The sequence below is a fragment of the Podarcis muralis genome, chromosome 2 (assembly GCF_964188315.1).
Source record: "Podarcis muralis chromosome 2, rPodMur119.hap1.1, whole genome shotgun sequence".
In the NCBI taxonomy this organism is placed as follows: Eukaryota; Metazoa; Chordata; class Lepidosauria; order Squamata; family Lacertidae; genus Podarcis; species Podarcis muralis.
In genome coordinates, this window is record NC_135656.1 from 124,739,571 (window position 1) to 124,766,284 (window position 26,714).

At 47.7% G+C, this 26,714-nt stretch overlaps 4 protein-coding genes and 1 long non-coding RNA gene across 6 annotated transcripts in view; 3 read left to right on the forward strand and 2 right to left on the reverse strand.

Moving 5' to 3' along the window:
* LOC144326657 (uncharacterized) overlaps positions 1-26,714 on the reverse strand; it is a 279,931-nt gene that overhangs the window by 241,198 nt on the left and 12,019 nt on the right. The gene's annotated exons all lie outside the window — the stretch shown is intronic.
* LOC144327086 (uncharacterized) overlaps positions 1-26,714 on the forward strand; it is a 68,560-nt gene that overhangs the window by 15,504 nt on the left and 26,342 nt on the right. The gene's annotated exons all lie outside the window — the stretch shown is intronic.
* Positions 3,489-26,714, forward strand: part of LOC114604181 (uncharacterized) — a 63,923-nt gene continuing 40,697 nt past the window's right edge. Inside the window, exon 1 of the long non-coding RNA XR_013391657.1 lies at positions 3,489-4,641. This is a non-coding gene — a long non-coding RNA (uncharacterized LOC114604181). The remainder of the gene's footprint in view (positions 4,642-26,714) is intronic.
* LOC144326658 (uncharacterized) lies at positions 4,687-25,217 on the forward strand. Its single transcript, XM_077923337.1, has 2 exons — positions 4,687-6,157; positions 21,991-25,217. The coding sequence occupies exon 2, from the start codon at positions 22,138-22,140 to the stop codon at positions 23,494-23,496; it is 1,359 nt and encodes a 452-aa protein (XP_077779463.1). The 5' UTR covers positions 4,687-6,157; positions 21,991-22,137; the 3' UTR covers positions 23,497-25,217.
* On the reverse strand, positions 8,012-15,580 carry LOC144326631 (uncharacterized). 2 transcript variants are annotated; one of them, XM_077923225.1, is made up of 2 exons: positions 15,106-15,580; positions 8,012-10,635 (listed from the first exon to the last, which is right to left on the reverse strand). In XM_077923225.1, the coding sequence occupies exon 2, from the start codon at positions 10,326-10,328 to the stop codon at positions 8,355-8,357; it is 1,974 nt and encodes a 657-aa protein (XP_077779351.1). In that variant the 5' UTR covers positions 10,329-10,635; positions 15,106-15,580; the 3' UTR covers positions 8,012-8,354. The 2 variants fall into 2 exon arrangements, with proteins under 2 accessions (XP_077779351.1, XP_077779350.1); XM_077923224.1 differs by having other exon boundaries at positions 8,012-11,221.

Consider the following 26,714-nt stretch of genomic DNA (forward strand, 5'->3'; position numbering starts at 1 on the left):
CTCCAGGCTCTGCAGCCTCCAGTTGTCTCCAATTTTTTCAATTATTTCCCAGTATTTCGGCCAGTAGGCCTCCATATTGTCTTTAATCCTGTAGGCAGTTCCTTCAATATCCAGATCATGTTTCTTCCCGTAGAATCCTTTGAATCAGAAGAACATGTTTACTCTTGTTCTAAATCTCCAAGATTCTGGGGTCTGAATCTCCAAGATTCTGGGTTGGCAAACTAAGGGCCGTGGGCCGGATCAGGCGCAATTGCCTTCTAGATCCGGCCTGTGGACGGTCCAGGAAGCGCACGTGGATTGCCAGCACACACGTTCTTTCCCTCTCCCTCACATGGCAGCGCTTTTCTCCTCAGAGACGAGCAATCTTGTCCCACACCGGGCGACATCAACGGGGGGAGTCGGCTCACCCGCCTGCCTGCCTCTGAAGGGTGGCGCTGGGAAGGGGTGTGTGACGCTGCCTGACGGCTGCTGCTGAGTTTTCCTCTTGCTGCTCCTCCCTCTCCCTCAGTCCGCCCTTCCTTCCTTCTCCGTGCCACTTCCTCATGCGCTTTCTTCGTCACCCCCTCCCCCCTTCATTCCTCCCATGGCATTCAGGCCGTTTGTTGCAGTGGCTGCAGCTGCCGCTTGCGGGTTGGGGAGCAGCAGCAGTTGGTGGGTAAAAGCTGCAGCAACGCCCCGGTTCCCCTGCCTCTGTCCTTCGCTCCGCCGGGGCTTCTGCTTCTGTCTTCTCCAGCCCACGCAGCCTCCTGCCCTGCCCTGGCACCTGGCTGGAAAAGCCCAACTGGGGCTATTGGGACGACAACTGGGACAGGTAAAGCCAAACATCTTCAGGCCTCTTTGCAGGCGGGCCAAAATCGCTCATTTCCCCCCGAAATATAGTCCGGTCCCCAACAAGGTCTGAGGGACAGTGGACTGGCCCCCTGCTGAAAAAGTCTGCTGACCCCTGATCTAGTAGATCCATTGTTGTAACCATATCAAAAAAGTATTTGGTATTTTGCCTTCTTTTCAGACACTTTCCCTCAGTGTTCTCTCATAGTCCAGTGATCCTACTCCATTAAATTCACCCATAATAATTATATTTCTGCCATAAGCCTCAGACATACTTTCCTCCAGTTGTTGGAAGAAATCTCATGCGAAAAGTGGCTCTGAATCTGAAAGTCCCAGTCCCAAGTCTCAATCCTGCCACCCTAAGATATTATAAGCAAGCCCCACATTCCTCTTTCCTCCTGCAATAGGGAGGTTAGAACAACACTTAATACCCGGCAGGGATCATAAGAGCCAGAATTGCTTTGCATTCACAAACGCTGTGTGAAATATCACTAGTGAACAGAATAATTTAAAGAAGGAAACCAACAACAGTATTAAAAGAGAGAAAAACTGGATTTGAAATGACCAAACCACAAGATGAGAAGTCTCCCTACTAAATGAGGGAAGGGGGAGGCATTGGGGGGGCTTTTGAAGTCTCCCTGCTGGCAAGGGAATTCCAGAGCAAGGGCGCCTCTGTCTGTCTGGAATCCCTCACTGCCTCATCTCCAGCAGGAAGGGGGGATTTCCAGACTGGGACCCTTCACTCTTAGGGGGAGGTGCTGGGGCCTGGGCAGTTGGATGGATGGACATCAGCCTGCAGAAATGCACCCCCTTCCTTTCACAGGACTGTTGTGGTGTTGCTTGTGTGTGACAAGGCAACACTCAAGAACAGTTCCCACCAACCAACATTACATCATTCCTCCACTGCCCACAAGAGGGCGATCTAGAATTGCAGAGTTGGAAGGGGCCACGAGGGTCATCTAGTCCAGCCCCCTGCAATGCAGGAATATTTTGTCCAAAGTGGGGTTCAAACCCCCGACCCATAGATTCAGAGTCGCATGCTCTACCGACTGAGCTCTAAAAGGGAGAGTTTCAGTTCAAGCAGAGCCCAGAATAATTAGGGTTGCCATATTTCAAAAAGTAAAAACCAGGACAACCCCAAAACTGTAGAACTTTTTCTTTTTTAGACAAGGCCCCAAATAAACGCCAAAAAAAAGCCCATGATTTTTCGACTGACTTGTCTTAAATTCAGGACAAAGTGTCATCTTTTGGAAATTCTGCCTTTGAAATCTTTTGCAAGTCTTTCTTTTGAATTGAGGGGGGGTCATTCAATCTGGCCAGTCCCCACGCAAAAGAATAAATGGAAACGTATCAAAAAGGGCAGCATTTGGAAACCACCTGGTTGCAAACCACTCTGGGTCCTTTGGCCTCCTGCTAGCAGAACTGCCTAAACTGCTGGCTCCGCACATGGGAGCAGAGTAGGACTTACTTCCGAGTAAGCAGGCATCGGATGGAAAATTGTGTATCAATAAGGCTTTTGGCCGTGAATTCATACCTACAGCTGTCGCAGGAAACACCCCCCCCCCCTTTTCATAACACTAATGCACAAGCACCACACGCACCTCCCACCACCCCGACTTGGAGATGCCCCTTTTAGAGGAACATCCCCTAAAAGCCTTCCGTAAATAAGGAAGCGCTACCTTGTCAGCCCCAATCTAGAGAAACCCCGAAATTCCTCGCTTATTTCCCCGGAGCGCTCTGTCTCGCCCTATTTTTCTTACGAGTAGACCGGGCGACTAAACTCTAGGTCAACCAACGGTGGCCCGACCAATCAGCGTTACCGAACAGCGCCCCTTGCGGCGGCCACGCAGGTACTGCACGCTACAGCCGCTCTTTTCCCTCTGACAGCTCTCAAATACAAAGTTTCCGAATTCAATTGACCGTGACTGATCTAATCAAAATGTTGCAAGTTGTTTCCGAAAGGCGAAAGTGCTTTGAACTTCAGCGACAGTATTCTTTATAAATTCACCATAAATCGGCCGTACCTTGGATTTTCACCGGACCACTTTTATTACACTACATATTTCAGGGACTACCAAAGGGGGGAGGCCTGGGGTTGATCGGCCATAATCCCCCGACCTGCAGTCACATACACGGCTGCCCTTCTCCGGATGGCGGGGCAACCTTGATAACCATCGTGATGGGCTCAGACGGAATGCTATCAGAAACACAATAAACTGAATACGGTAGTGTATTCCATACAGACTCTGACAAAGGACCCTGGCCGGATTCCCCTCAGGGGGCAGGAAAACTTCGCCCTTTCCTTTGTTCCTGGAAATGACTCATGTGGGGTGGGGAGAGGAGGTCTCTGCCAGGTGTCAGGACACTCAGATTACCTGGGTAGCCCCTCCTCGACTCCTCCTGGTTTTTTAATATAATCATGATGTAAATATGATGTAATTCTGGGAGTGTAGTCAAGGGGATTAGTGATTAATAAAAGTTGGGGTCTCCCATTGTCCGGGGCTTCCATCTTGCTTCACCTCGTGGACGGTGGGAGTCCTGTCGCGACAGTCTTTCCTTAATAAAGACCAAGCCTACTGGCTGCTGTTTTGCTCTGACTTGCTCTGGTTGGTGTCTTTGTTTCGTCCAAGGGAGCCCTCGGATTTTCCGGTAACACAGCTAAAAGGAAAAAAGAGAGGAGGTTCTTTATGCAGGCCCCAAACTAGACCCCAAGCAGCTATTTAAGGGCAGTGAGGGAAGAATTATTAGTTGGGAAGTGACACTGGGAGGAAGGAAGAACAGTCCTGGAGGAAGAATTATACACAGCAAATGGGAAGAAATCAGACTTTGACATACTGTATGGGATGCAGGCAGTGGTGAGGGGCTTTTTATACAGCCTTCTTTCTAGAGAAGCTCCAAAAGCCAGATATATGAGCAGAAATCAGGGCGAATGAGAAGAAATCCACTCAGAAAGCAGGGATCCCGGGGAATCTGCCTCCTCGGCGCCTGAAACTGAGGCGAGGCTCAGATCCCGAAGGGCGGGAAGTTGGGAAAAGGCGGGAAAAGTCGTTGAGGGGAAGGAGCAGCGGGGGGAGGGGCTCCTCCTCTCTCGCCCCTCAGAGACACGACGGGGACCCTCTTGTGAGGGGAGCAGAAAGGGGTCTCTCTCTCTCCCCCCCCCTCACAACCCCATTGCCCTCCTCTCATGGCGGAAGGGGAGCCCCCCCTCTCCCTGCCGGGCCAAGGGGGTCTCTGGGCGCAGGAGAGCCTGTGGGGAGGAGAGGAAAGGAAGCGCCCCTTCTCTCTCAGGCAGCCCCATGTCTCTTCCCACCCCCAGGGCTGGGTCCATCTCTGGGCTTCACAGAGGACCCCCCTGGGCTGGGAGGGGGGGAGGGACCCCCCTTGGCTTCCCTGGCTCAGCCCCTCCCCCACTCTTCTGACCCACAGGGGGAGGGGCAGCCTTTCCCTCCTTCTCACTCAGCCTCTCCCCTCCCAACCTCCCTGTTTGCAGATTGAAAACCACCTCCTTCTCTCCCCGCAAACCCAGGTCACCCCCAGATATGATGCCCCCCGAAGCCATCTCGCCCCCTGCTGTGGGGAGGAGGAAGGAGGGGGGCCAGGTCCCCATGGAGCCCCCGAGGCAGCGCCGTCCCGTCCTCTTCCCATCCCAACACAGGGAGGGGCTGCTCTGGAGATGTAGCTCTAGGGGCAAGCGCATCCCAAAAGGAACCGGAAGTGTCGCTAAATGTGCCAGAACCCCCCCCCCCCCAGCCCTTTCTATTGCAGACAAGGAGAGCGGGCTAATCCGGAGCCAGGGAGGCGGAGGACCAAGAGGTAAAGGGGGAGAGGAGGGGGGGATAAGAGGGGGAGGGAGGACGAAGAGACCCCCCCCCGAAGGAAAGCGCCCTCCCTGGGGCCCGTCGACAGGGGCCCCGATCCAGGCCCCGACCCAGGGGGGAAGGGGGGACCCAACACCTGCAGGGATCTACACCTTGCAAGATCTCCTGGGCAGCAGCAGCAGCACCGCCAGACTCCCCTTTCTCTTTCCTGGGGGGCCGAGAGATGCTCAGCTGCCCTGGCGGGAAGGGGAAGGAGGACCCCAAGCAGGGCTGGGGGTGGGGCTGAGGCCCCCCATTCTCCCTGGGGTCGTGGGGCGCCTGGCTGGGTCCCCAAGAGACCAGCTCAGCTTGTTCTGGGGATAAGCTTTCGTGTGCATGCACACTTCTTCAGATTGGACAGTTTTCTACCTGAAATTTGGGAAACACTTTCTCTTTCCTCTCAATAATATCTCTTTCAAACTGTGAACTTTCAGTCCAAAAACCTCTCCCTTTATCTTGTCCAAACAAGATGATTTGATGGTATTGAAACCAATCCGCCACCACACCTCCCACCTCATCCTGTTTATTCAGTTTTATTTCTTCTTCCGAAAAGTCCAAAAGATCTCTGTAAGTTGCCCATTGCTTCTTCCCTATTGCATTTTTTAAAAAGCTGTTGCTTTTGTGGGTGGAAGCCAGAGAGGTGTTTTTCTTTCCAGTAGATTATTATATTTATCCCATACTGTAAAAAGGATTTTCTGAATAACCTGATTCATAGAGCTCTTGTGTGTTTTAGTTTTATCATGCCATAAATAAGCGTGCCAACCAAACATATTCTTACGACCTTTGTTCTAAGAAAAAACCTGCTCCTTTCCCCTTATGGGGTATCCAAGAGCCCATATACTCCTTAAGTGGGTTCCATATTGGTAGGAGAAAATAACAGAGGCCAACCAGAGTATATGGAGAAGCAAAGTGGCTAGTAAGCCTGATCTTTATTGCAACAGTGCCCCCCCCCCTCACCACAACCAGGAGGGAGGTGTGCAAGGCCTTATATAGTCTTTTGAAATTGCCCACCCAAGACCACCCCCCCCCAAACATACAGAAGGAGAATGTCTACAGCAGGAATACATCACAGGAGGCGCTCTACAGCAGAAAACCTGTCCCCAAGGATACCTGTTAATGGTCACTAACTGCATTACCTGGGCAGCCTGGCCATTCTTTTGTGATGGTAAATACTTTAGTTCCTGAATCCAGATCACTGGCTCACCCTGTTCATCCCTCCTTAAGGCAGTATTCGTAAGCACAAAGACAATGGGAAGGCTTCCATTTGCCTCCTTTACTGCAGAGGAATATTTGAGTAGGTTTCTGAGCACAATTCAAAGTGTTGGTGCTGACCTTGAAAGCCCTAAACGGCCTCAGTCCTGTATACCTGAAGGAGCGTCTCCACCCCCATCGTTCTGCCCGGACACTGAGATCCAGCGCCGAGCGCCTTCTGGCGGTTCCCTCCCTGCGAGAAGTGAGGTTACAGGGGACAGGTTATTATTATTATTATTATTATTATTATTATTATTATTATTATTATTATAGGTCTGTGGTGCTCAATGTTTAGGTATAGTAAATATTAGGATTTAATTAGAACTTGTGTGTTATAGCGGGGATATGTTATAAAATAGTCTCAGTGTATTTTAAAATGGGAGTTATGTGAAGGGTTTTTTTGTGTTTGATCCGTGTTTCTGTGTAAATACTGTGTGTCAGACTGAGAATGTCATCAGGAAGGTATAAGAAAGGGTGCACCTGCTTCTGAGCATCAGAAATGAGCATGGAAAGAGTTAATATCATAAACCCTCTGTAACAAGCAGCTGTAGTTGGGATTTAATATCAGCTCATGAAAAGTTGGGCACATGACCCGGAAAGCTGCCTGGCTCCCTCCGTCTGAAGGCGGAGATATGCAGCACACGCCATAGTCAAATTCGGCTGGACTTGCCATGGGAACGCAGAAGGGGCAACCAAGGAAGGGGGAGACGGCCAAAGAAACCTGCTCTCACACAAGTGCCCCCCCCCCTGTCAATTCCGTGACATTAGCAAAGCCCAAGTTCATACACCAGCCCCTATTTAAAAGAGGCCCCCGTAATGACGACACTGAACTGCCCTTTACGGTTGCCGTAAGTTACTCTCTAGGGACGTGGGTGGCACTGCGGGTTAAACCACAGAGCCTAGGGCTTGCTGATTAGAAGGTTTTAATCCCTGTGACGGGGTGAGCTTCCGTTGCTCGGTCCCTGCTCCTGCCAATGTAGCTGTTCGAAAGCAGGTCAAAGTGCAAGTAGATAAATAGGTACCACTCCAGCGGGAAGGTAAACGGCGTTTCCGTGCGCTGCTCTGGTTCGCCAGAAGCAGCTTAGTCCTGCTGGCCACATGACCCGGAAGCTGTACGCCGGCTCCCTCGGCCAATAAAGCGAGATAAGCGCCGCAACCCCAGAGTCGGCCACGACTGGACCTAATGGTCAGGGGTCCCTTTACCTTTAAGTTACTCTCTAAGTCCCAAAAGTGTGTAGCAACTCCAGTCTACGTTACAGGGCTGTTGTAACAGGGACACCCTACGCCCCAGCCCTGCCTCCCCCCCTCCCCCGTCGGGAAATGGGTGTGAAACTGACCGGGACCCCCCCCTCTCCCAGCAAGGGATTAAAAGGGATGAAGGGGGAATGTCACCTTCCTGCCCCGGAGGGCTTTTTCGGAGGTGGGGGTGGGTCTCTTCCCCTGTTGTCTCCGGGGATCGAACCTGGGACCTTCTCAGGAAAGAATCAAGAAAACGGAGCTTGTTTGGAAGGAGAAGTTGTCTGTCCTGGGAGGGAGGGGCCACTCATTCCTCCCCCCCCCGTCAGTGAGCTCTGCTTCCTAGAGAGGCAGGGAGGTTTGGAGGGGGGAGGGGAGGGGCCTGATCCACATTCCCGGAAGAGGAGCAGCTCTGCTGAGGAGGAGGGAAAAGAGGTGCGAAATATATCTATATATTGGGGGGGGAGACTGGGGAGTCCATGGAAGGGTTAATGGGGGCGAGAGAGGCCGGGATGGAGACCTCCCCCCCCCCCCAGTCTCCCTCCTGGGATGGAGAGAGATTTGGCAGGAAGGCTGAGCCAGCCAGGGGGGGCCTCTGGGGAAAGGGGACCCTCGGGGGTGGAGGGAGGAAGGAGGAAAAGTGTGTCCTCCCAGATAATAATCCAATCATCCCTGGCCAGGGAATATGAAACTGATTTGAAGATTGGTGTTTTATTATTATTATTATTATTATTATTATTATTATTATTATTATTATTATTATTACATTACACTCAGGTGTCGAGAATCCAGCTCGACATCAGTAGGAAGATCAGTAAGAAATCAGTCTCACACCAAGATGACTTGAAGAAAAAGCTTTGGCTTCAGCCGTGCAATGTTTATTGTGTGCAGTAAAAAGAAAATCATCCTCCCTCCTCCAGCACTGCGCTTGTTCTGCCTGGTACTCAAAAGTAACAAATCAAAGGAATGTAACCTTGCTTTTGCCCACAGACAAAGAGAGTGTTATGCTACGTGAGCCAATCATTAGTCTAGCATGAGGTATTCACGCGCTCATCATGCTCCAAGCAATATCTCGTGCTGCAAAATCACCCTGCAATAATAAGAACTTTGCTCATGCTCTTATGTACAAGCAATCATTTTCCCACATGCCCTCTTTTCTTGTTTATATTATAAGAGGGAATCTTAATCAGAATCATATATGTCATTACCTAAGCGTTTATATTTTGCAACATAAATTCCCCTTGTAACCCCTGTGGTGGGCCGTGGTCGATACCACCATGCAGTACATTGGGAAATCAAAGAAGGCAAGCATTGAATACAACAGCACACCATAATAAAACCAACAATACATGCAATTACAATCAATAACATTTTTCTTAACCATAATCGATTAGGCAACCAAGAAATTAACCAATCCCATGGATCAAAACCTTCAGGTGGATTTAAAGGATTATGGGTTATCATTTGTTCCATATAATCAATAGTAGCGGAGATATTGGTTGATTGATCAGTTATATACATACAACAATGAGAATGAATTAAGGCACAAATTCCACCTTTAGATGCAAGAATTATGTCCAAAACATAAAGGTTTTGAAGAGAAACGTCCCTTATCTCTGACATTTCTGTGTTAATCATTTTTAAAGCCAAGATAGTAGAATTAAACAAGGCTTCAGTCCAGTTTGCCAATCTATGCAGGTCACGGTAATTCATCCCTACACCTAAAGAGGGAAAAAGAGACCTAGAAATAGCTGTCCCTATATAATGAGAAATAGGTGATTGTACTTCCCTTCTGTTACGCAAACGGACCGCTGGGAGCTCGTCCATTTTATATATCAGGGGTATCACTACGCCTAGAGTGCAGGTTCCAGAAAAAGCAAAGGGGATTTCTTTGTAGGCCCTTGTGCCACAGAGTAACCATAAATCAGATTGAAGCAAACATGTAGATTTACTGCTCTTTCTCATCCAGTCGAACCAAACATAAAAATCTCTACACGCAGCCTGTTGGTCATAAGTCATGTAAGTTGGGACATTATTAACTGAAACTTTTGGCCTACCACTCATAGTGGTAACATTAAGAAAACAAGAAGATCCATTAACATACTCATATGTCCAATTACAATATGGATAATGACCTAAAAATTTATTGCTACTACGATTGAAACGAAAACAATGAGGCGCTATTTCAACAAGCGATAAAGACACAGGAGGTGAACTTGTACGATTGTCCTTCATATTATTGCTAATCTTGTATGAAGCATTTACAGGAATACCATGTAATAAAATGCCAGAACTTTTCGATTGAGGAGGAATATGCGTACACACCCAACAATCAGAAAGATTAAGCAGGGAAGCAAAATGATTTATGTCTCTAACATAAGTGTTATTATTCCAAATCTGATGATATGGTTCAGGCCTCCGGGCCTTCTGTAAAAGAGCAGCACGACGAAAGCGGCGCTTTATAATGTCCACAGAAGAACTCCACCCGTGTGACATAGAATTGTTGGGCCAATCAGGACGATGCCATACTGGTTGCTTGGGGGGGCAATAAGGATGAGAATGGTAAATTATTCCAATGGCCACTTCCGAGCAACCTGTGTGATATTTCGTGGCTCGATTATTGGCATGTAAAAACCACAATCCAGAAGAAGTCACACAACCATTTCTGCAGATACAGGAGCCCATTTGCTGTAAATAAGTCTGATGTATTGCTCCTTGTACTGCTGAGTCAAAAGTCCAAGCCCAATGAAGCGTGATGACACAGATGGGATGGTTGCTATTAGGAGGCAAAACCCAAGCGATGCCAGTCCAGCGAGGGCATCCTTCAAAGCCAGGCTCACTTCCCAAACAAGAGGCGGCAAAACTATAATGGTAATTGGTAGTCGCAGTGGCTTCCCAGGGGGAAGGGGGGCCAATGCGATAAGGATGAAGACGGCCTTTCACCGAGCCTGGAAACACAGGAACAGCTGTGGAAGGTGACTCTATCCAAGGCGCATCAATATGGCGATGTCTCCAACTGCAGTGCGGGTTGAGATCAGGTGAGGGGTCATCACCGGCAGGCAGCGTAAAATACGGTTTCAAGGCGCTGGTGTCTCCTTGGGCGAAGACGAGGCAACAGAAGAGCGCCAAGGTCGAACGCAGCGGGCTGGAACCCATCGTGAAACTCCGTCCACGTCAATGGCAGCAAATCCGCGACCCCAGGAAAGCAAGGGAGCTGGACCCTTCCACTGTGGATCTGGAAGCAACCTGTAAGACACTAAAGGGCGCTGCAATACTTCTTCCTTCCGGAAATGAAGTTCAGCAGGCGTAAAATCCTTATTGTGGGGGTACAAAAGATGATTTAGAGTAAACAATACTTGATGTACAGCATTAGGTATTTCAGATACAATAGCCGAGCGACCTCCCAATTGCTTGTTGAGAAGGGTCTTAAAGGTCAAATGGGAACGCTCGACAATCGCCTGCCCTGTAGAATTGAAAGGAATGCCATGAGTCAACTTCACATCCCACAAAGAACAAAAATCAGAAAAGGCCTGAGAAATATATGCAGGGCCATTGTCAGTTTTTAAAGTATGGGGTTTTCCCATAACAGCAAAACAACGCATCAAATGCTGAATAACATGTCGAGTGGTCTCACCTTTAAGAGGAGTGGCCCAAATAAAGCCAGAGGCAGTGTCCACAGTGAGATGTACTTTAGAAAATGGAGCCAAAGATGGCGTGTGTGTGACATCCATTTGCCAAATTGCCAGGGGATGCAGGCCTCTGGGGTTAACTGCATCATAAGGGATGACTGTTGGAGATTTAGAGCACACAGCACACTGCGACACAATGTCTCGAGCTTGAGAAATGGGCAACGAAAAAGATTTTGCTAAAACTTTAGCATTTTGATGAAATACAGAATGGCTTTCAAATGGATCAGAAAACAATGAAAAAATACCATTCTTCAAAGCTAGATCTGCTCGGGCGTTACCTTCTGCCAAGTAGCCAGGGTGGCCAGTGTGAGATCTAAGATGGGCTACATAAAACTGACAAGTTCTAGCTTGTACCAAACCCTGCAAAGTGGAAAACAATGTAAACAAGTTATTGTCAATAGCAGGAGTGATATACGACAGCGGTAACACATTCAGCAGATTATATACATACTGAGTATCCACAATAAGATTGAAAGGGATATCAGCAAACTGTTGGAATGCTAAAATTACAGCTGCCAGTTCGGCACGTTGTGCTGAGGTCTGCTCAGTAGTATATAAACTTTTCCATTCCCCCTCCTCTTCCCACACCACCACCCCCCTGGATTTGGTGCCGTCGGTGAATACAATGAGGGCGGAGGGTAAGGGCAGGGGGGACAAGGCAGTTCGCAGGACATAACGTAGCCCTGTAAGAAAAGACAAACGAGGGTCTCTAGGGGGATTGTGAATGATTTCTCCCAAGAAATCAGCAAAAGCTATTTGAGTAGAAACAGCTGTCATCATCAAATGCATAAGTTCCTCCTGGGAGAAGGGCAGGTACACTGACTGTAAGTCCATTCCAGAGAGAGCAAGGGCTCGATGTCGGCCCTTGGCAACAAGGTCCATGACGCTGTTGGGTGTAGCATACACGTTACGCGGGGGAGTATGAGGCAGATGAAGCCACTCCACAATAGACACAGTCCCAGGCTTCTGGCCTGTGGTGTACAATATAGCTGTTGGAAGGAGCGGGGTGGCAAATACTGCAAGAGATAACTGTGCCATGGAAAGAGAAGGAATCCTGTCCACCATACATCTGCGAAGATGGTTGTTCACAGTGGTTAGAGCCTCTTCCATTGCAGAGGTGACTGTGATCTTGTCCGCTGGATTCTTATGTCCTTTAAGGGCAGAAAATAGTGGAGACAGAGTGGAGGTGGGCAGGTCCAAATAACTCTTTATCCAATTCAGCTGTCCGAGAATTTGTTGTAAATCCACCAATTTAAGATGATCTGGGAACTGTAGTTGAGGTGTGACTGGAATGGCAGCAGATGCTGTCAGCTTGTGTCCTAGGTACGTAATGGGTAAGGTCCGCTGGATTTTTTCCTTAGCCACTGTCAATCCTGCTTGCATCAGAGTATGGGTTAAGTCCTCAAGAAGAGCGTCAGAGATGTGCGATGAAGAAAGAAGGATATCGTCCATGTAATGATAACAAATAACCACTGGGTGGCGCTCACGGAATGGTTGAAGTGCCTTAGCCACAAAATACTGGCACAAGGTTGGAGAATTCCGCATGCCCTGTGGGAGAACCACCCACTGAAAACGTTGGGTGGGTTTGGAGTTGTTCAGGACAGGCAGGGTAAAGGCAAACCGCTGTCTGTCTTGATGTGCCAGAGGGATAGAGAAAAAACAGTCCTTGAGATCGATGACTGCAAGCTGATGGTCTTGTGGCAGCATGTTGGGATTTGGAATGCCAGGTTGCAAAGTCCCCATAGGTTGCAGTTGGTTGTTGACCTTTCGAAGGTCGTGCAAAAGACGCCAACGGTTCGAGGCTTTCTTTTTGATGACAAAAATAGGCGTATTCCATGGGCTGGTAGAAGGTTCAATGTGCCCCAGTTCGAGTTGTTCCGCAATTAACTGGGCTGCCACTGCAAGCTTCTCTTTAGGCAAGGGCCACTGATCTATCCACACGGGGGTGTCAGTGGTCCAACAAAGAGAAAGCGCAGTCTGGGGCATGGCAGGGGCAGCCCTCAGCATAAATTTGTAGAAATTGTAGTTTCTGCTGCAGCAAGCAGATCTCTCCCCCAAAGGGAGACAGGAATGTCCAGAACCAGTGGTAATATAGTCATCTCAAAGCCTTGTGAGCCTTGAATCAAAATAGGGTTCCTGCTGCGCCGAGCCGAAGTGGAACCTCCAATGCCGATAACAGTAGAAGCCGGTTCCGTAGCCCAGGCAGGGGGCCAATCCTTGGTGGCAATCACAGAACAGTCCGCCCCTGTGTCCAAAACACCAGTAATTGTGCGACCTCCAAGGGTCATCTGGATCTTTGGGCGCTCCTCCGTGACTGAGAAGGTAGCAGCAACAAGAGGGTCATGGCTCTGGGTTGACCCTGGGACGCATATGATTTTTGCTACAGGAGAGCCAGATCGCAGATGCGCCTGGCGATCAGAGAATACAGTCACATAGGGGTCATTTTGTTGTAACCCATGTAAAACATCTGGAACAAGGTGAATCCCTTGCTGCAAAACCTCTGACAGTGGAAAGACAAGGCACTGTGCTGTAGAAGAAAAACCAGCCCCTACTGACACTCTGACTTGGTGTGGCACATAGGGGACTGGCAGGTGTAAGTCCTGAGTTAAAAAGAGGCGAGGCAAGGCCGGAGGTGGGATGGCCGGAGAATGCACTGGATCCCCTATTGTTGAACCTGGGCCCGGGGTGGGCCCGACTGGCGGTTTCCCGTCGGCTGGTTCTGTTGGTTTTGGTGATTTTGCTGATTTGCATTGGAGCGGCACTGGTTAGCCCAGTGGAAACCCTTCTTACAAATGGGGCACTTTGTGCTAGGGCGGCGTTGCTGCGTGGTGGATCTGCACTGTGCACGGAAATGGCCTACTTTGCCACATGTAAAACAGGATTTATCCTTTGCAGGATTTTGGGACACTGTGGAAGATAAGGCCGTGGCTAGAAGGTGAGCTTTGTGTGTCTCAGTGCCCACTGACTGGCAGGCTTTAAGCATATCAGCAATGGCTATGTTTGATGTTGCCATCAGAGGGCGCAGCGCTTGCTTACAGTCCTCATTCGAATTATCAAACGCAAGCTGGCGTACGATCACTTCCTGGGCTGCTATGTCCTGAACTTGGCGCTTGAGGGTATTATACAAGCGATCAACAAATTGTCCATAGGGCTCTGCAGGGCCCTGCCTGACGCTGCCCCAGCGACCACCTTGCTCATTCTTGTCATCAGGGACAGAGGCCAGAGCCTCTCGGGCTGAGGCTGTAGCGGCCTCCCAATACTGAGGGTCGAGAGTTAGCTGTTGGGCAATGCTAAGAAAATTGCCTCCACCCGTTAACCCATCGAGGACATCAGCTTGGGTCAACATGAGAGGGGCTGGGGGTTGGGCGGCACCAACAGCCAGAGCAGCCAGAGCAGCCTGGTGATTAGCCAATGCAACATTATTAAGATTATTTCGAATCCCATCAGCACGACGTTGGCAGGCCCAGTGCCAAGCTTGTATAAACAAAATCATTTGATGAGGCTGCATAACAGTGCGGGCTAATAATTTTACATCCTCTGGAATCAAGTTTTGTTGAAAAATAGTGCCAAACAGTCCCAGAGTGTAGGGTGATTGCAAACCATTTTCCCTCACAGAAGAATACAGTTCCTTTATGAATCTCAAATCAAACTGTTCATGCCGGGCTGGTCCTCCCCCCGGGGCAGCAGGAGCAATTACAGGGAAGAGATTCGGAGTGTCTGAATCAAAGGCAAGCAAAGGAGCAGCAGCACGAAGAGAGTCTTGGAGAGGGGTGGAAATGGGGTGTGTGGAATGCGAATAATGCGGGGGAGTGACGACAGGAGCCGAAGGAAAAATGTCTGGCGGCTTAGGTTTAGAAGGCTGATAAAACACTGTCTCTGAAGGCAACATGGGGGCCGGGAGGGGGGGCAAAGGAGCCGACGCCGCAGCCAAAAGGATATTTGCAGGAGTTAAACTTGACATAGCCTTATAAACTTTACACCAGGCATGCAAAACCTTGACATCAATCTGAGGATGGCTTTGGAAAAATCGCCCTATCTTCTCCCAATCTTTCAAAAGATAATTTCCATCCTGAGGAAACCAGGGACAGTGAGTATCCAAGGCTTCTATAAGGGACTTAAGATCAGCATCTGAGACAATAAGGCTGTTGCTGGCCAAAAGAAATTTAAGGTCTTCAAAAAACTTTTTCTGTGGTGGAGAGAGAGACTGCCCCATAATGGCAAAAGAAAGGGGGGGAGCAACTCACCGGGATCCACTAGGTGGATGAACGACGTCTGGAACCCTTGCAGGGCGAGGCGAGAGCTGAACGTTGCAAAACAGCGTGGTGTCCGAGATAAATCACACGGGGCACCAAATGTCGAGAATCCAGCTCGACATCAGTAGGAAGATCAGTAAGAAATCAGTCTCACACCAAGATGACTTGAAGAAAAAGCTTTGGCTTCAGCCGTGCAATGTTTATTGTGTGCAGTAAAAAGAAAATCATCCTCCCTCCTCCAGCACTGCGCTTGTTCTGCCTGGTACTCAAAAGTAACAAATCAAAGGAATGTAACCTTGCTTTTGCCCACAGACAAAGAGAGTGTTATGCTACGTGAGCCAATCATTAGTCTAGCATGAGGTATTCACGCGCTCATCATGCTCCAAGCAATATCTCGTGCTGCAAAATCACCCTGCAATAATAAGAACTTTGCTCATGCTCTTATGTACAAGCAATCATTTTCCCACACTCAGGTAGACACATCACTGGTTTCATCTTCTTTCTTTTCTTTCCCACAATGGATGTGTGTTGTTGTTTAGTCGTTTAGTCGTGTCCAACTCTTCATGACCCCCTGGACCAGAGCACGCCAGGCACTCCTGTCTTCCACTGCCTCCCGCAGTTTGGTCAAACTCATGCTGGTAGCTTCAAGAACACTGTCCAACCATCTCGTCCTCTGTCGTCCCCTTCTCCTTGTGCCCTCCATCTTTCCCAACATCAGGGTCTTTTCCAGGGAGTCTTCTCTTCTCATGAGGTGGCCAAAGTACTGGAGCCTCAGCTTCACGATCTGTCCTTCCAGTGAGCACTCAGGGCTGATTTCCTTCAGAATGGAGAGGTTTGATCTTCTTGCAGTCCATGGGACTCTCAAGAGTCTCCTCCAGCACCATAATTCAAAAGCATCAATTCTTCGGCGATCAGCCTTCTTTATGGTCCAGCTCTCACTTCCATACATCACTACTGGGGAAACCATAGCTTTTACTATACGGACCTTTGTTGGCAAGGTGATGTCTCTGCTTTTTAAGATGCTGTCTAGGTTTATCAGTCCTTTTCTCCCAAGAAGCGGCGTCTTTTAATTTCGTTACTGCTGTCACCATCTGCAGTGATCATGGAGCCCAAGGAAGTAAAATCTCTCACTGCCTCCATTTCTTCCCCTTCTATTTGCCAGGAGGTGATGGGACCAGTGGCCATGATCTTCGTTTTTTTGATGTTGAGCTTCAGACCATATTTTGCACTCTCCTCTTTCACCCTCATTAAAAGGTTCTTTAATTCCTCCTCACTTTCTGCCATCAAGGTTGTGTCATCTGCATATCTGAGGTTGTTGATATTTCTTCCGGCGATCTTAATTCCGGCTTCAGATTCATCCAGCCCAGCTTTTCGCATGATGAATTCTGCATATAAGTTAAATAAGCAGGGAGACAATAAACAGCCTTGTACTCCTTTCCCAATTTTGAACCAATCAGTTGTTCCATATCCAGTTCTAACTGTAGCTTCTTGTCCCACATAGAGATTTCTCAGGAGACAGATGAGGTGATCAGGCACTCCCGTTTCTTTAAGAACTTGCCATAGTTTGCTGTGGTCAACACAGTCAAAGGCTTTTGCATAGTCAATGAAGCAGAAGTAGATGTCTTTCTGGAACTCTCTAGCTTTCTCCATAATCCAGCGCATGTTTGCAATTTGGTTTCTGGTTCCTCTGCCTCTTCTAAATCCAGCTTGCACTTCTGGGAGTTCTCGGTCCACATACTGCTTAAGCCTGCCTTGTAGAATTTAAAGCATAACCTTGCTAGCGTGTGAAATGAGTGCAATTGTGCGGTAGTTGGAGCATTCTTTGGCACTTCCCTTCTTTGGGATTGGGATGTAGACTGATCTTCTCCAATCCTCTGGCTACTGCTGAGTTTTCCAAACTTGCTGCCATATTGAGTGTAGCACCTTAACAGCATCATCTTTTAAAATTTTAAATAGTTCAGCTGGAATACCATCACTTCCACTGGCCTTGTTATTTGCAGTGCTTTCTAAGGCCCATTTGACTTCACTCTCCAGGATGTCTTGCTCAAGGTCAGCAACCACACTACCTGGGGTGTACGAGACATCCATATCTTTCTGGTATAATTCCTCTGTGTATTCTTGCTACCTCTTCTTGATGTCTTCTGCTTCTGGTTAGGTCCTTTCCACTTTTGTCTTTTATTATGGTAATCTTTGTATGAAATGTTCCTTTCATATCTCCAATTTTCTTGAAGAGATCTCTGGTTCTTCCCATTCTGTTGTTTTCCTCTATTTCTTTGCATTGCTCGTTTAAGAAGGACTTCTTGTCACTACTTGCTATTTTTTGAAAATCTGCATTCAATTTCCTGTATCTTTCACTATCTCCCTCGCATTTTGCTTGCCTTCTCTCCCCCGCTATTTGTAAGGCCTCGTTGGACAGCTACTTTGCTTTATTGCATTTTTTTTTCCAGAGGCAGCAACTTTTATTTTTTTAAAAGATATTTATTGAAATTTTCCACTTTAATACATTAAAAAAACAACAAAAAACAACAAAAAAGTTTAAAAACACATAGAGTTCACAATCCTTATTTTTCTATAACATATTTCCCTGACTTCCCCACACCTCCCCTTCTTATGTTCCAATTCAAATTGTTAGTTCAGCAAGTTCTTATCCCTAATTTTTTACCTTTTTCTATTTAGTTCATTTTAAAAAAAAACCAATTTTACCTTATAAACATCAATATTTATACATCAGTACTCATTCTTAAAACCTTTTTCTAAAGTCGACCCAAATTCCCTTCCACGACTTCCCCAATTTTTATACAAATAACAAAACAGAGTAAAAACAAAAACAGATTGTAATTATGCACCCTTTGGATTCCCAAACTCCACCCCCCCTTTCCCGGTTTCAATCCCCAACAAATGTCCATCAGTCTTAATCTACTATCAGCCTGGAGATCTCACGTCCGAGGCTCTTAATTCTCTCTCAATTCCTCTCTGCCGGTTTTTTTGATAGTCCTTAGTATTAAACACCAGATCTCGGAGAAGCTCTAGCCCAATGGGATCCGTGTTTCTTCCAGCCAAACCTCCAATCTTAAAAGTGGAGCCCGAATCTTGTTTCTTACTCCTTTCAAGTCCAAATGTCCCCAAAGCTCCAATTTCCACCTTAATCAGATTTGTAATCCTTGGATCTTCAGAGCTCCACATAAGGAGATCTCTCCATTCTTCAATCTCCAATTCAAACCAGATTTTCGACATCAAGTTCTTATTTTCCTTTGTAGCCATCATGTCGGGCCTCTGGCCCTCCTTTGTCTTCTGCAACATTACAGCTCCTCCTTCCTTTTCCTCAGGAACAACATATATCTCTTTCTCCACACTCTCAAAGCTCTCAAGTTTCTCTTCTTGTCCAGCTGCATGGACTTCCTGAGTCAAGTCCTTATCAAATTCAATGAGTTTATTTACTGTTAAATCCAGAGTTGCAACATTGGTAGCCAAAACATCAATTTGGCCTTGTAACTTTCCCAAGAGAACAAAAACTCTGTCCAATTTAGCTTGTATTTTCCCTCCTTCAGCCATTCTTGTAATGTCCCAAAACCCCCTCTAGAGGGATTTTTGTTACTTAATATTCCTTCCAGTTCAAATCCAAAAGTCAAGTTAGTTTGTATCAGTTCTTCCTTGTTTTCAACAAATTATAACCAAATTGTAACAAATATAACCAGCAGAGACAACAGAAACAAAGTTCTCTTTTTCAGTCTTGACAGCTAATTTGACAGCTGTCAAACTCTTCAATACCTCTTCAACAGGCTCTCTCACGGATCACTCCCGGGTCCGGGGGAGTGGCACTTCAGCTCCCAAAATTAGCTCCAAAATTAGCTCTTATCCTCCAGTTAGATTTCTTATACTGCCAAATCGTGAAATTAATGTCTTTTACCCAATAAAAAAGAAAAGATTCTCTCGACCTTAGTTAGCCGGTCCTTGCTTTAGATTATTTACAAGACGGGGAGACTGACTTCCTGTTTGCGCCTTCCCCGATCGTGCCTAATTCAAAAAAAAATTTTCTTTGCAAATCCAATTTCCGTACTCACGGGTTGTTGCTTTAAAATCCAATTACTCACAAGAAGAAGTCAGCGCTCTCCGGCCATGGCAATGCGGCTTCACTCCGCAGGAGAAGCAGTCGACTCTCAGCACCGCGCCGCTCACCCCATCCCCCGTTCCGAAGCCTTTAAAAAGGCTCCTTCACAGGTCGGGGGCGCAAATGGTGCCCACCGAGTCACCAGGTTCACAGGCTTCACCGCCTGTGATTTTTAAGGGTCCCCGCGTCGCCGCAGTGGGAAGACCCAAATCCTGCGGAGCTGATTCCCTCTGGAGCTCGGAGGGAATCCACCATTTGCCAATGGCGCTAACCCGGAAGTCTCCCTTTCTTGCATTTCCTTTTCATTGGGATGGTTACGAGCCTCCATCCATAATTCTTCGGGCGCACTGTCCACCAAATCTAAATCCTTAAACCTGTTCCTCACTTCCACTGTGTATTCATAAGGGATTTGACTTAGATTGTATCTTACCGGCCCTGTGGTTTTTCCTGCTTTCTTCAGTTTAAGCTTGAATTTTGCTATAAGAAGCTGATGATCTGAGCCACAGTCAGCTCCAGGTCTTGTTTTTGCTGACTGTATAGAGCTTCTCCATCTTTGGCTGCAGAGAATATAATCAATCTGATTTCGATGCTGCCCATCTGGTGATGTCCATGTGTAGAGTCCTGTCTTGTGTTGTTGGAAAAGCATGTTTGTGATGTCCAGCTTGTTCTCTTGACAGAACTCTACAGTGGTGCCTCGCAAGACGAAAATAATCTGTTCCGCGAGTCTCTTCGTCTAGCGGTTTTTTCGTCTTGCGAAGCAACCCTATTAGCAGATTAGCGGTTTAGCGGCTATTAAAGGCTTAGCGGCTTAGCGGCTAAAAGGCTATTAGCGGCTTAGCGGCTCAGAAAAGGGGGGATGCGAAAAAAAATAGCAAGCCCATACGGAAATTTGTCTTGCGAAGCAGCTCAAAAACGGAAAACCCTTTCGTCTAGTGGGTTTTTTGTCTTGCGAGGCATTCGTCTTGCGGGGCACCACTGTATTAGCCTTTGCCCTGCTTCGTTTTGGTCTCCAAGGCCAAACTTGCCAGTTGTTCCTTTTATCTCTTGATTCCCTACTTTAGCATTGCAATCCCCTATAATGAGAAGAACATCCTTCTTTGGTGTCACTTCTATAAGGTGTTGTAAGTCTTCATAGAATTGGTCAATTTCAGTTTCTTCAGCACCCGTACTTGGTGCATTAACCTGGATTACTGTGATGTTAAAAGTTCTGCCTTGGATTCATATCGAGATCATTCTATCATTTTTGAGATTGCATCCCAGTACAGCTTTCGCCACTCTTTTGTTGACTATGAGGGCCACTCCATGTCTTTTACGGGATTCTTGCCCACAGTAGTAGATATGGTGGTCATCCAAACTGAATTCGCCCATTGCCGCCCATTTTAGTTCACTGATGCCCAGGATGTCAATATTTATTCTTGCCATCTCATTTTTGACTACATCCAACTTACCCAGGTTCATGGTTCTTACATTCCAGGTTCCTATGCAATATTTTTCTTTACAGCATTGGACTTTCCTTTCGCTCCCAGGCATATCCGCAACTGAGCGTTCTTTCGGCTTTGGCCCAGCCGCTTCATCAGCTCTGGATCTACTTGTACTTGTCCTCCGCTCTTCCTCAGTAGCATGTTGGATGCCTTCCAACCTGAGGGGCTCATCTTCCAGCGTCATAACTTTTATATGCCTGTTGTCTTTGTCCATGGAGTTTTCTTGGCAGGGATACTGGAGTGGCTTGCCAGTTCCTGCTCCAGGTGGATCACGTTTGGTCAAAACTCTCCGCCATGACCTGTCCATCTTGGGTGGCCCTGCACGGCATAGTTGATAGCTTCTCTGAGTTATTCAAGCCCCTTCGCCACGGCAAGGCAGTGATCCATGAAGAGGACAATGGGCATTATTCACCATTAATACTCACCTTTTTCAGTGTCACACATATTTTTATCTTGTGATCTTCAGATAAGAGAGTTATACAAATGTAATAAGTAATTCCCAGTTTAAGCAGAGCTAGAATATCCAGAAGCCCTTGGCCACCCAGGGCAAAGGAGGAAGAACAGTGAGAGAGGCCTGGACAGGGAATCTCCACTAAGATAAGCCAGTGTCAGGAGGCAGGTGCGAGACCCGGCGGCATATAATTATTCTAAATCATAATTGGGGTGGGTGTCTCAATCTGGGCATCCCAGCGGTCAGGCTCCAGCTGCTTTCCTTCTGCATCTCCAGCTCTCTCCATTCAAGAATGCAAGGCTGAGAGATGGAGGTCCAGACACCCCAAGAACATTCTCCAACTGAGCACTCCTTCAGCCGACCACAAGCACCAAGCCTTGTCACTAGACTTCCATATGGGTCTCCCAAAATGGTCACTATGGACGTCCTGAGGCCAAAGGGACTGTGCAGGGAATTAATAAAGATCTAGAGGTCAAAGGGGACAAAATGTGGCCCAAGGGGTGGAGGATTATAGTGCAGCGGATGAAGAACATCATGATGAACTTAGGACCCTGAGGAATATTGGCCAGGTTCATGGAACATAGAGCAACTCCCTTTCCTGTGAGAAACCACTTTTTATAAAACGTAAACAGCACAGTTCAACCGTATTCTAAGATAATGCTGCTTCATTAACAATAATTAAGGGTTATAAAAGGCTGATGATGCATGACCATTATTTTACATTATTTCATTTGCTTTTCCTAAAAATTTGGAATATATGGAGGACAGGAGAGATTGTACAAGATGTTAAAATAAGAGCAGGTGCTAACTGTAATAGTACTTTGTTCTCTTCCTAGAAAACAAATAGGATTTTCTCCCGACCCCACCCCATCGAAAGAAGACAATGGAGAAGGCAATCAGAATTCTGGTGGGCCATGTCCAATGGGAATAACGAAGAAACCATTTAAATACTTGGAGTGTGAAAACATAAACAATTTGAAAGTATGGAGTGTGGAAGAAGCTTCAGTAAGAGTAGAAACCTTAGAATTCATCTACGGACTCACACAGGGGAGAAACCATTTAATTGCATGGAGTGTGGAAAGAGCTTCACTACTAGCGGAAGCCTTAGAATTCATTTACGGACTCACACGGGGGAGAAACCATTTAATTGCATGGAGTGTGGAAAGAGCTTCACTACTAGCGGAAGCCTTAGAATTCATCTACGGACTCACACGGGGGAGAAACCATTTAAATGCATAGAGTGTGGAAAGAGCTTCAGTAAGAGTGGACACCTTAGAATTCATCAACGGAGTCACACGGGGGAGAAACCATTTAATTGCATGGAGTGTGGAAAGAGCTTCAGTCAGAGTGGACACCTTAAAATTCATCAACGGACTCACACAGGGGAGAAGCCATTTAAATGTATGGCGTGTGGAAAGAGCTTCAGTAAGAGTGGACACCTTAGAATTCATCAACGGAGTCACACGGGGGAGAAACCATTTAAATGCATGGAATGTGGAAAGAGCTTCACTGAGAGTGGAAAACTTAGAATTCATCAACGGACTCACACTTGGGAGAAACCATTTCAATGCATGGAGTGTGGAAAGAGCTTCCGTCAAAGTGGAAACCTTAGAATTCATCAACAGAGTCACACAGGGGAGAAACCATTTAAATGCATGGAATGTGGAAAGAGCTTCACTGAGAGTGGAAAACTTAGAATTCATCAACGGACTCACACTTGGGAGAAACCATTTCAATGCATGGAGTGTGGAAAGAGCTTCAGTCAAAGTGGAAACCTTAGAATTCATCAACGGACTCACACAGGGGAGAAACCATTTAATTGCATGGAGTGTGGAAAGAGCTTCACTGACAGTGGAGGACTAAAACTACATGAACGGACTCACACGGGGGAGAAACCATTTCAGTGCATGGAGTGTGGAAAGACCTTCAGTCAAAGTGGAAAACTTAGAATTCATCAACGGAGTCACACGGGGGAGAAACCATTTCAATGCATGGAATGTGGAAAGAGCTTCACGGAGAGTGGACACCTTAGAATTCATCAACGGAGTCACACGGGGGAGAAACCATTTCAATGCATGGAGTGTGGAAAGAGCTTCACTGGCAGTGGAGGACTAAAACTACATGAACGGACTCACACGGGGGAGAAACCATTTAAATGCATGGAGTGTGGAAAGAGCTTCAGTCAAAGTGGAAACCTTAGAATTCATCAACGGAGTCACACGGGGGAGAAACCATTTAAGTGCATGGAATGTGGAAAGAGCTTCACTACTAATGGAAACCTTAGAATTCATCAACAGAGTCACACAGGGGAGAAACCATTTCATAGAATGATAGAATCATAGAGTTGGAATAGACCACAAGGGCCATTGAGTCCAACCCCCTGCCAAGCAGGAAACACCATCAGAGCACTCCTGACATATGGTTGTCAAGCCTCTGCTTAAAGACCTCCAAAGAAGGAGACTCCACCACACTCCTTGGCAGCAAATTCCACTGTCGAACAGCTCTTACTGTCAGGAAGTTCTTCCTAATGTTTAGGTGGAATCTTCTTTCTTGTAGTTTGGATCATGTCTGTTTGGCTCATGTCAAGTTTGTGGTCAACCAAGACTCCTAGATCCTTTTCACATGTACTGCTCTCAAGCCAGGTGTCCCCCATCTTGTATTTGTGCCTCTCATTTTTTTTGCCCAAGTGCAATACTTTACATTTCTCCCTGTTAAAGTTCATCTTGTTTGTTTTGGCCCAGTTCTCTAATCTGTCAAGGTCGTTTTGAAGTGTGCTCCTGTCCTCTGGGGTGTTAGCCACCCCTCCCAGTTTGGTGTCATCTGCAAATTTGATCAGGATGCCCTTGAGTCCATCATCCAAGTCGTTGATCAAGATGTTGAATAAGACCGGGCCCAAGACAGAACCCTGTGGCACCCCACTAGTCACTCTTCTCCAGGGTGAAGAGGAACCATTGATGAGCACCCTTTGGGTTCGGTCAGTCAGCCAGTTACAAATCCACTGAGTGGTAGCATAGTCAAGACCGCATTTTACCAGCTTCTTTACAATAATATCATGGGGCACCTTGTCGAATGCCTTGCTGAAATCAAGGTAGGCTACATCCACTGCGTTCCCTTCATCTACCAGGCTTGTAATTCTGTCAAAAAACGAGATCAGGTTAGTCTGACATGACTTATTTTTCAGAAATCCATGCTGACTATTGGTGATCACAGCATTCCTTTCATGCTCCCCAGTGCTGATTTTATGTTTGATATATTTCACACGCCTGTCTGAGTGGAGCGTGAGAAAGGAAGACTGTCTTATCTCTCTTCCGGTGTGAGACTGTGAAACTGCTGTCACTTTTATGTCGTTCTGTTTTGTTCTTAGAGCTGATGAGAACGGATGCCATTATGCATATGTATGTAAATATTATGTAAATGAATAGTAGTTTAGAACGACGATGCTTCTTTCTTTTGCTGAGTTAAGCCAGAAGGCTAGTGTGCATCAATCAAGTTGGTTTATGTCACTGGAGCGCCCTGGAGAAGAAGGGGATGCCTTTTCCAGAGCTATGCTCACCGGAGGACGCTCGGAGATCTGGGGGGGGGGGGCTGCAGGTAGCCCAGAGCGTTTTCCAACAAAGGCTTCCCTTCACCCACCTTCCAATCCGGTTATGACGATAGTCCTCTCCAGATCGAGACCCTCGCACTCAGTGGCTGATTCAATCAGCAGGTTATCTTGTCTCCTTCTTCCAGAGCATGTCTCCTTTTAAAGTCCAAATTCATATCTATCTTAAAAAACAGAAGAACTGCCGCTCATGGTGACTACGTTGGAGAGTTACCGATAAGTGCAGTGCCATGCACTCAGCGTCCCCTGCCCCGCATCTTAGAAGCAAGTGACAGGTATTGGACGATCTGCGAGTGAGAACTCACCCCCTCGACCCGGGGGGGGGGGGCTTCCAAGGATAATAACTCTCCAATCCTCCTTAATTATCTGCATGTCCACTATCATGGGATCTGCTGTTTGCCATGGCAGCTACAGACTGGAAGTGCTATTGTTTATATTTTACAAATAAATTGTGTCGCAACACCTCATTCTTAGCTATGTGAAGAGGGAAGTGTTCGTATAAAACATTATCTCGGGGGGTGTTATGTAGTGTAGTTTCACCCTGGGCCAACAGGGGGATACTGTATATAGTTTTCACTCAGGTCTGTAGATAGTTTTCACTCAGGTCCGCGGCAGTTATTTTAGGCGGGAACTCTGGGCTGTTGTGGTTACAATGTGACAGCCGGCTGCCTATAAATACAGGCCGGCTGAGCTGTTCACTGTCAGTTCTATTCCAGCTTACCATAATAAAGAGCTACTTGAAGAGATCGCTGTGCCGGCTGCTATGTCAACCCACGACTTAACACTGGCGACGAAGGTGGGATGGATGGACATCAGAGCACAGCCAGATGCGGCCAGCCTCTGAACTGAGCTGAATCACTGAGCTGAATCACAGAGCGAAATCACTGAGCGAAATCACTGGGCAGAACCAGTTCAGAGCTGACTGTTCTGGCTAGAGCACTGTGTTCCATCCATCGCCCTTCACGCCGGCATCGGAATCATGGCTTCACTTGTGCCTCTACCGCCGTTTGCGCCAGCCTCTGAATCATGGGACTCCTACCTCGCTCGGTTCGACTGCTACCTCCAAGCCAACGAACTGACAGCAGTATCACAGGATCGGAAGCGGGGCCTATTCCTCAGCCTCTGTGGGCCTGAGGTGTTTGAGACGGCCCGAGCGTTGGTTGCGCCTGAAGCAGTCCAGGCATCACCATGGGACACGATCCAAGAGAAGCTCCGCAACCACTACGCACCAAAGCCGTCCAAGATTGCTGCCCGCCATGCGTTCTACCACAGGAACCAGGCAGAGGGGGAGTCAATCAACAACTACACCACCGCCCTGCGACAGGCTGCAATGCACTGTGAGTTCCGAGACTTAGACGATGCCCTGATGGATCGAATCGTCTGCGGGGTCCGGGACATCCATCTGCAACGGCGTCTCCTAGCCAAGCCAGACCTCACGCTACAGAAAGCCATTGAGGAGGCTGTGGCCTCAGAAGCTGCTGAACGCTCCGCTCAGGAGATCCGCAAGTCCAGCAGCCTGCGTCTTGCTAGGGAGCCCGTTCCGGTGCATCATGAAGAGGCCAGCAGTGAGGAGGCATCCTCCAGTGAAGACGATGATGTGCACCAGACAAAGCGGGAGCGCAGGAAGTTCCAACAGAAGTCCAAGGGCCAACCGGAATGTGCTGGCTGCGGAGGCAACCATTCCCGTGCCAAGTGTCGATTCAGAGACGCCATCTGTAGGAGGTGTTCCAGAAGGGGCCACATCGCTAAGGTCTGCCGATCGGCTCCGTCTGACACCCCCCCTTCATCGACTCGCAAGTCCAAGTCTTCACTCCAGTCTGCCAAGGAAAGTTGTTTCGCTCTCACCAACTGCCGCTGCCCGTCTGGAACCACGATTGGCCAAACCGACTCGCCTACGAGATGCAAGCTGAACGTCACGGTGCTCATTGAAGGAGCTCCATGTGACATGGAGATCGACAC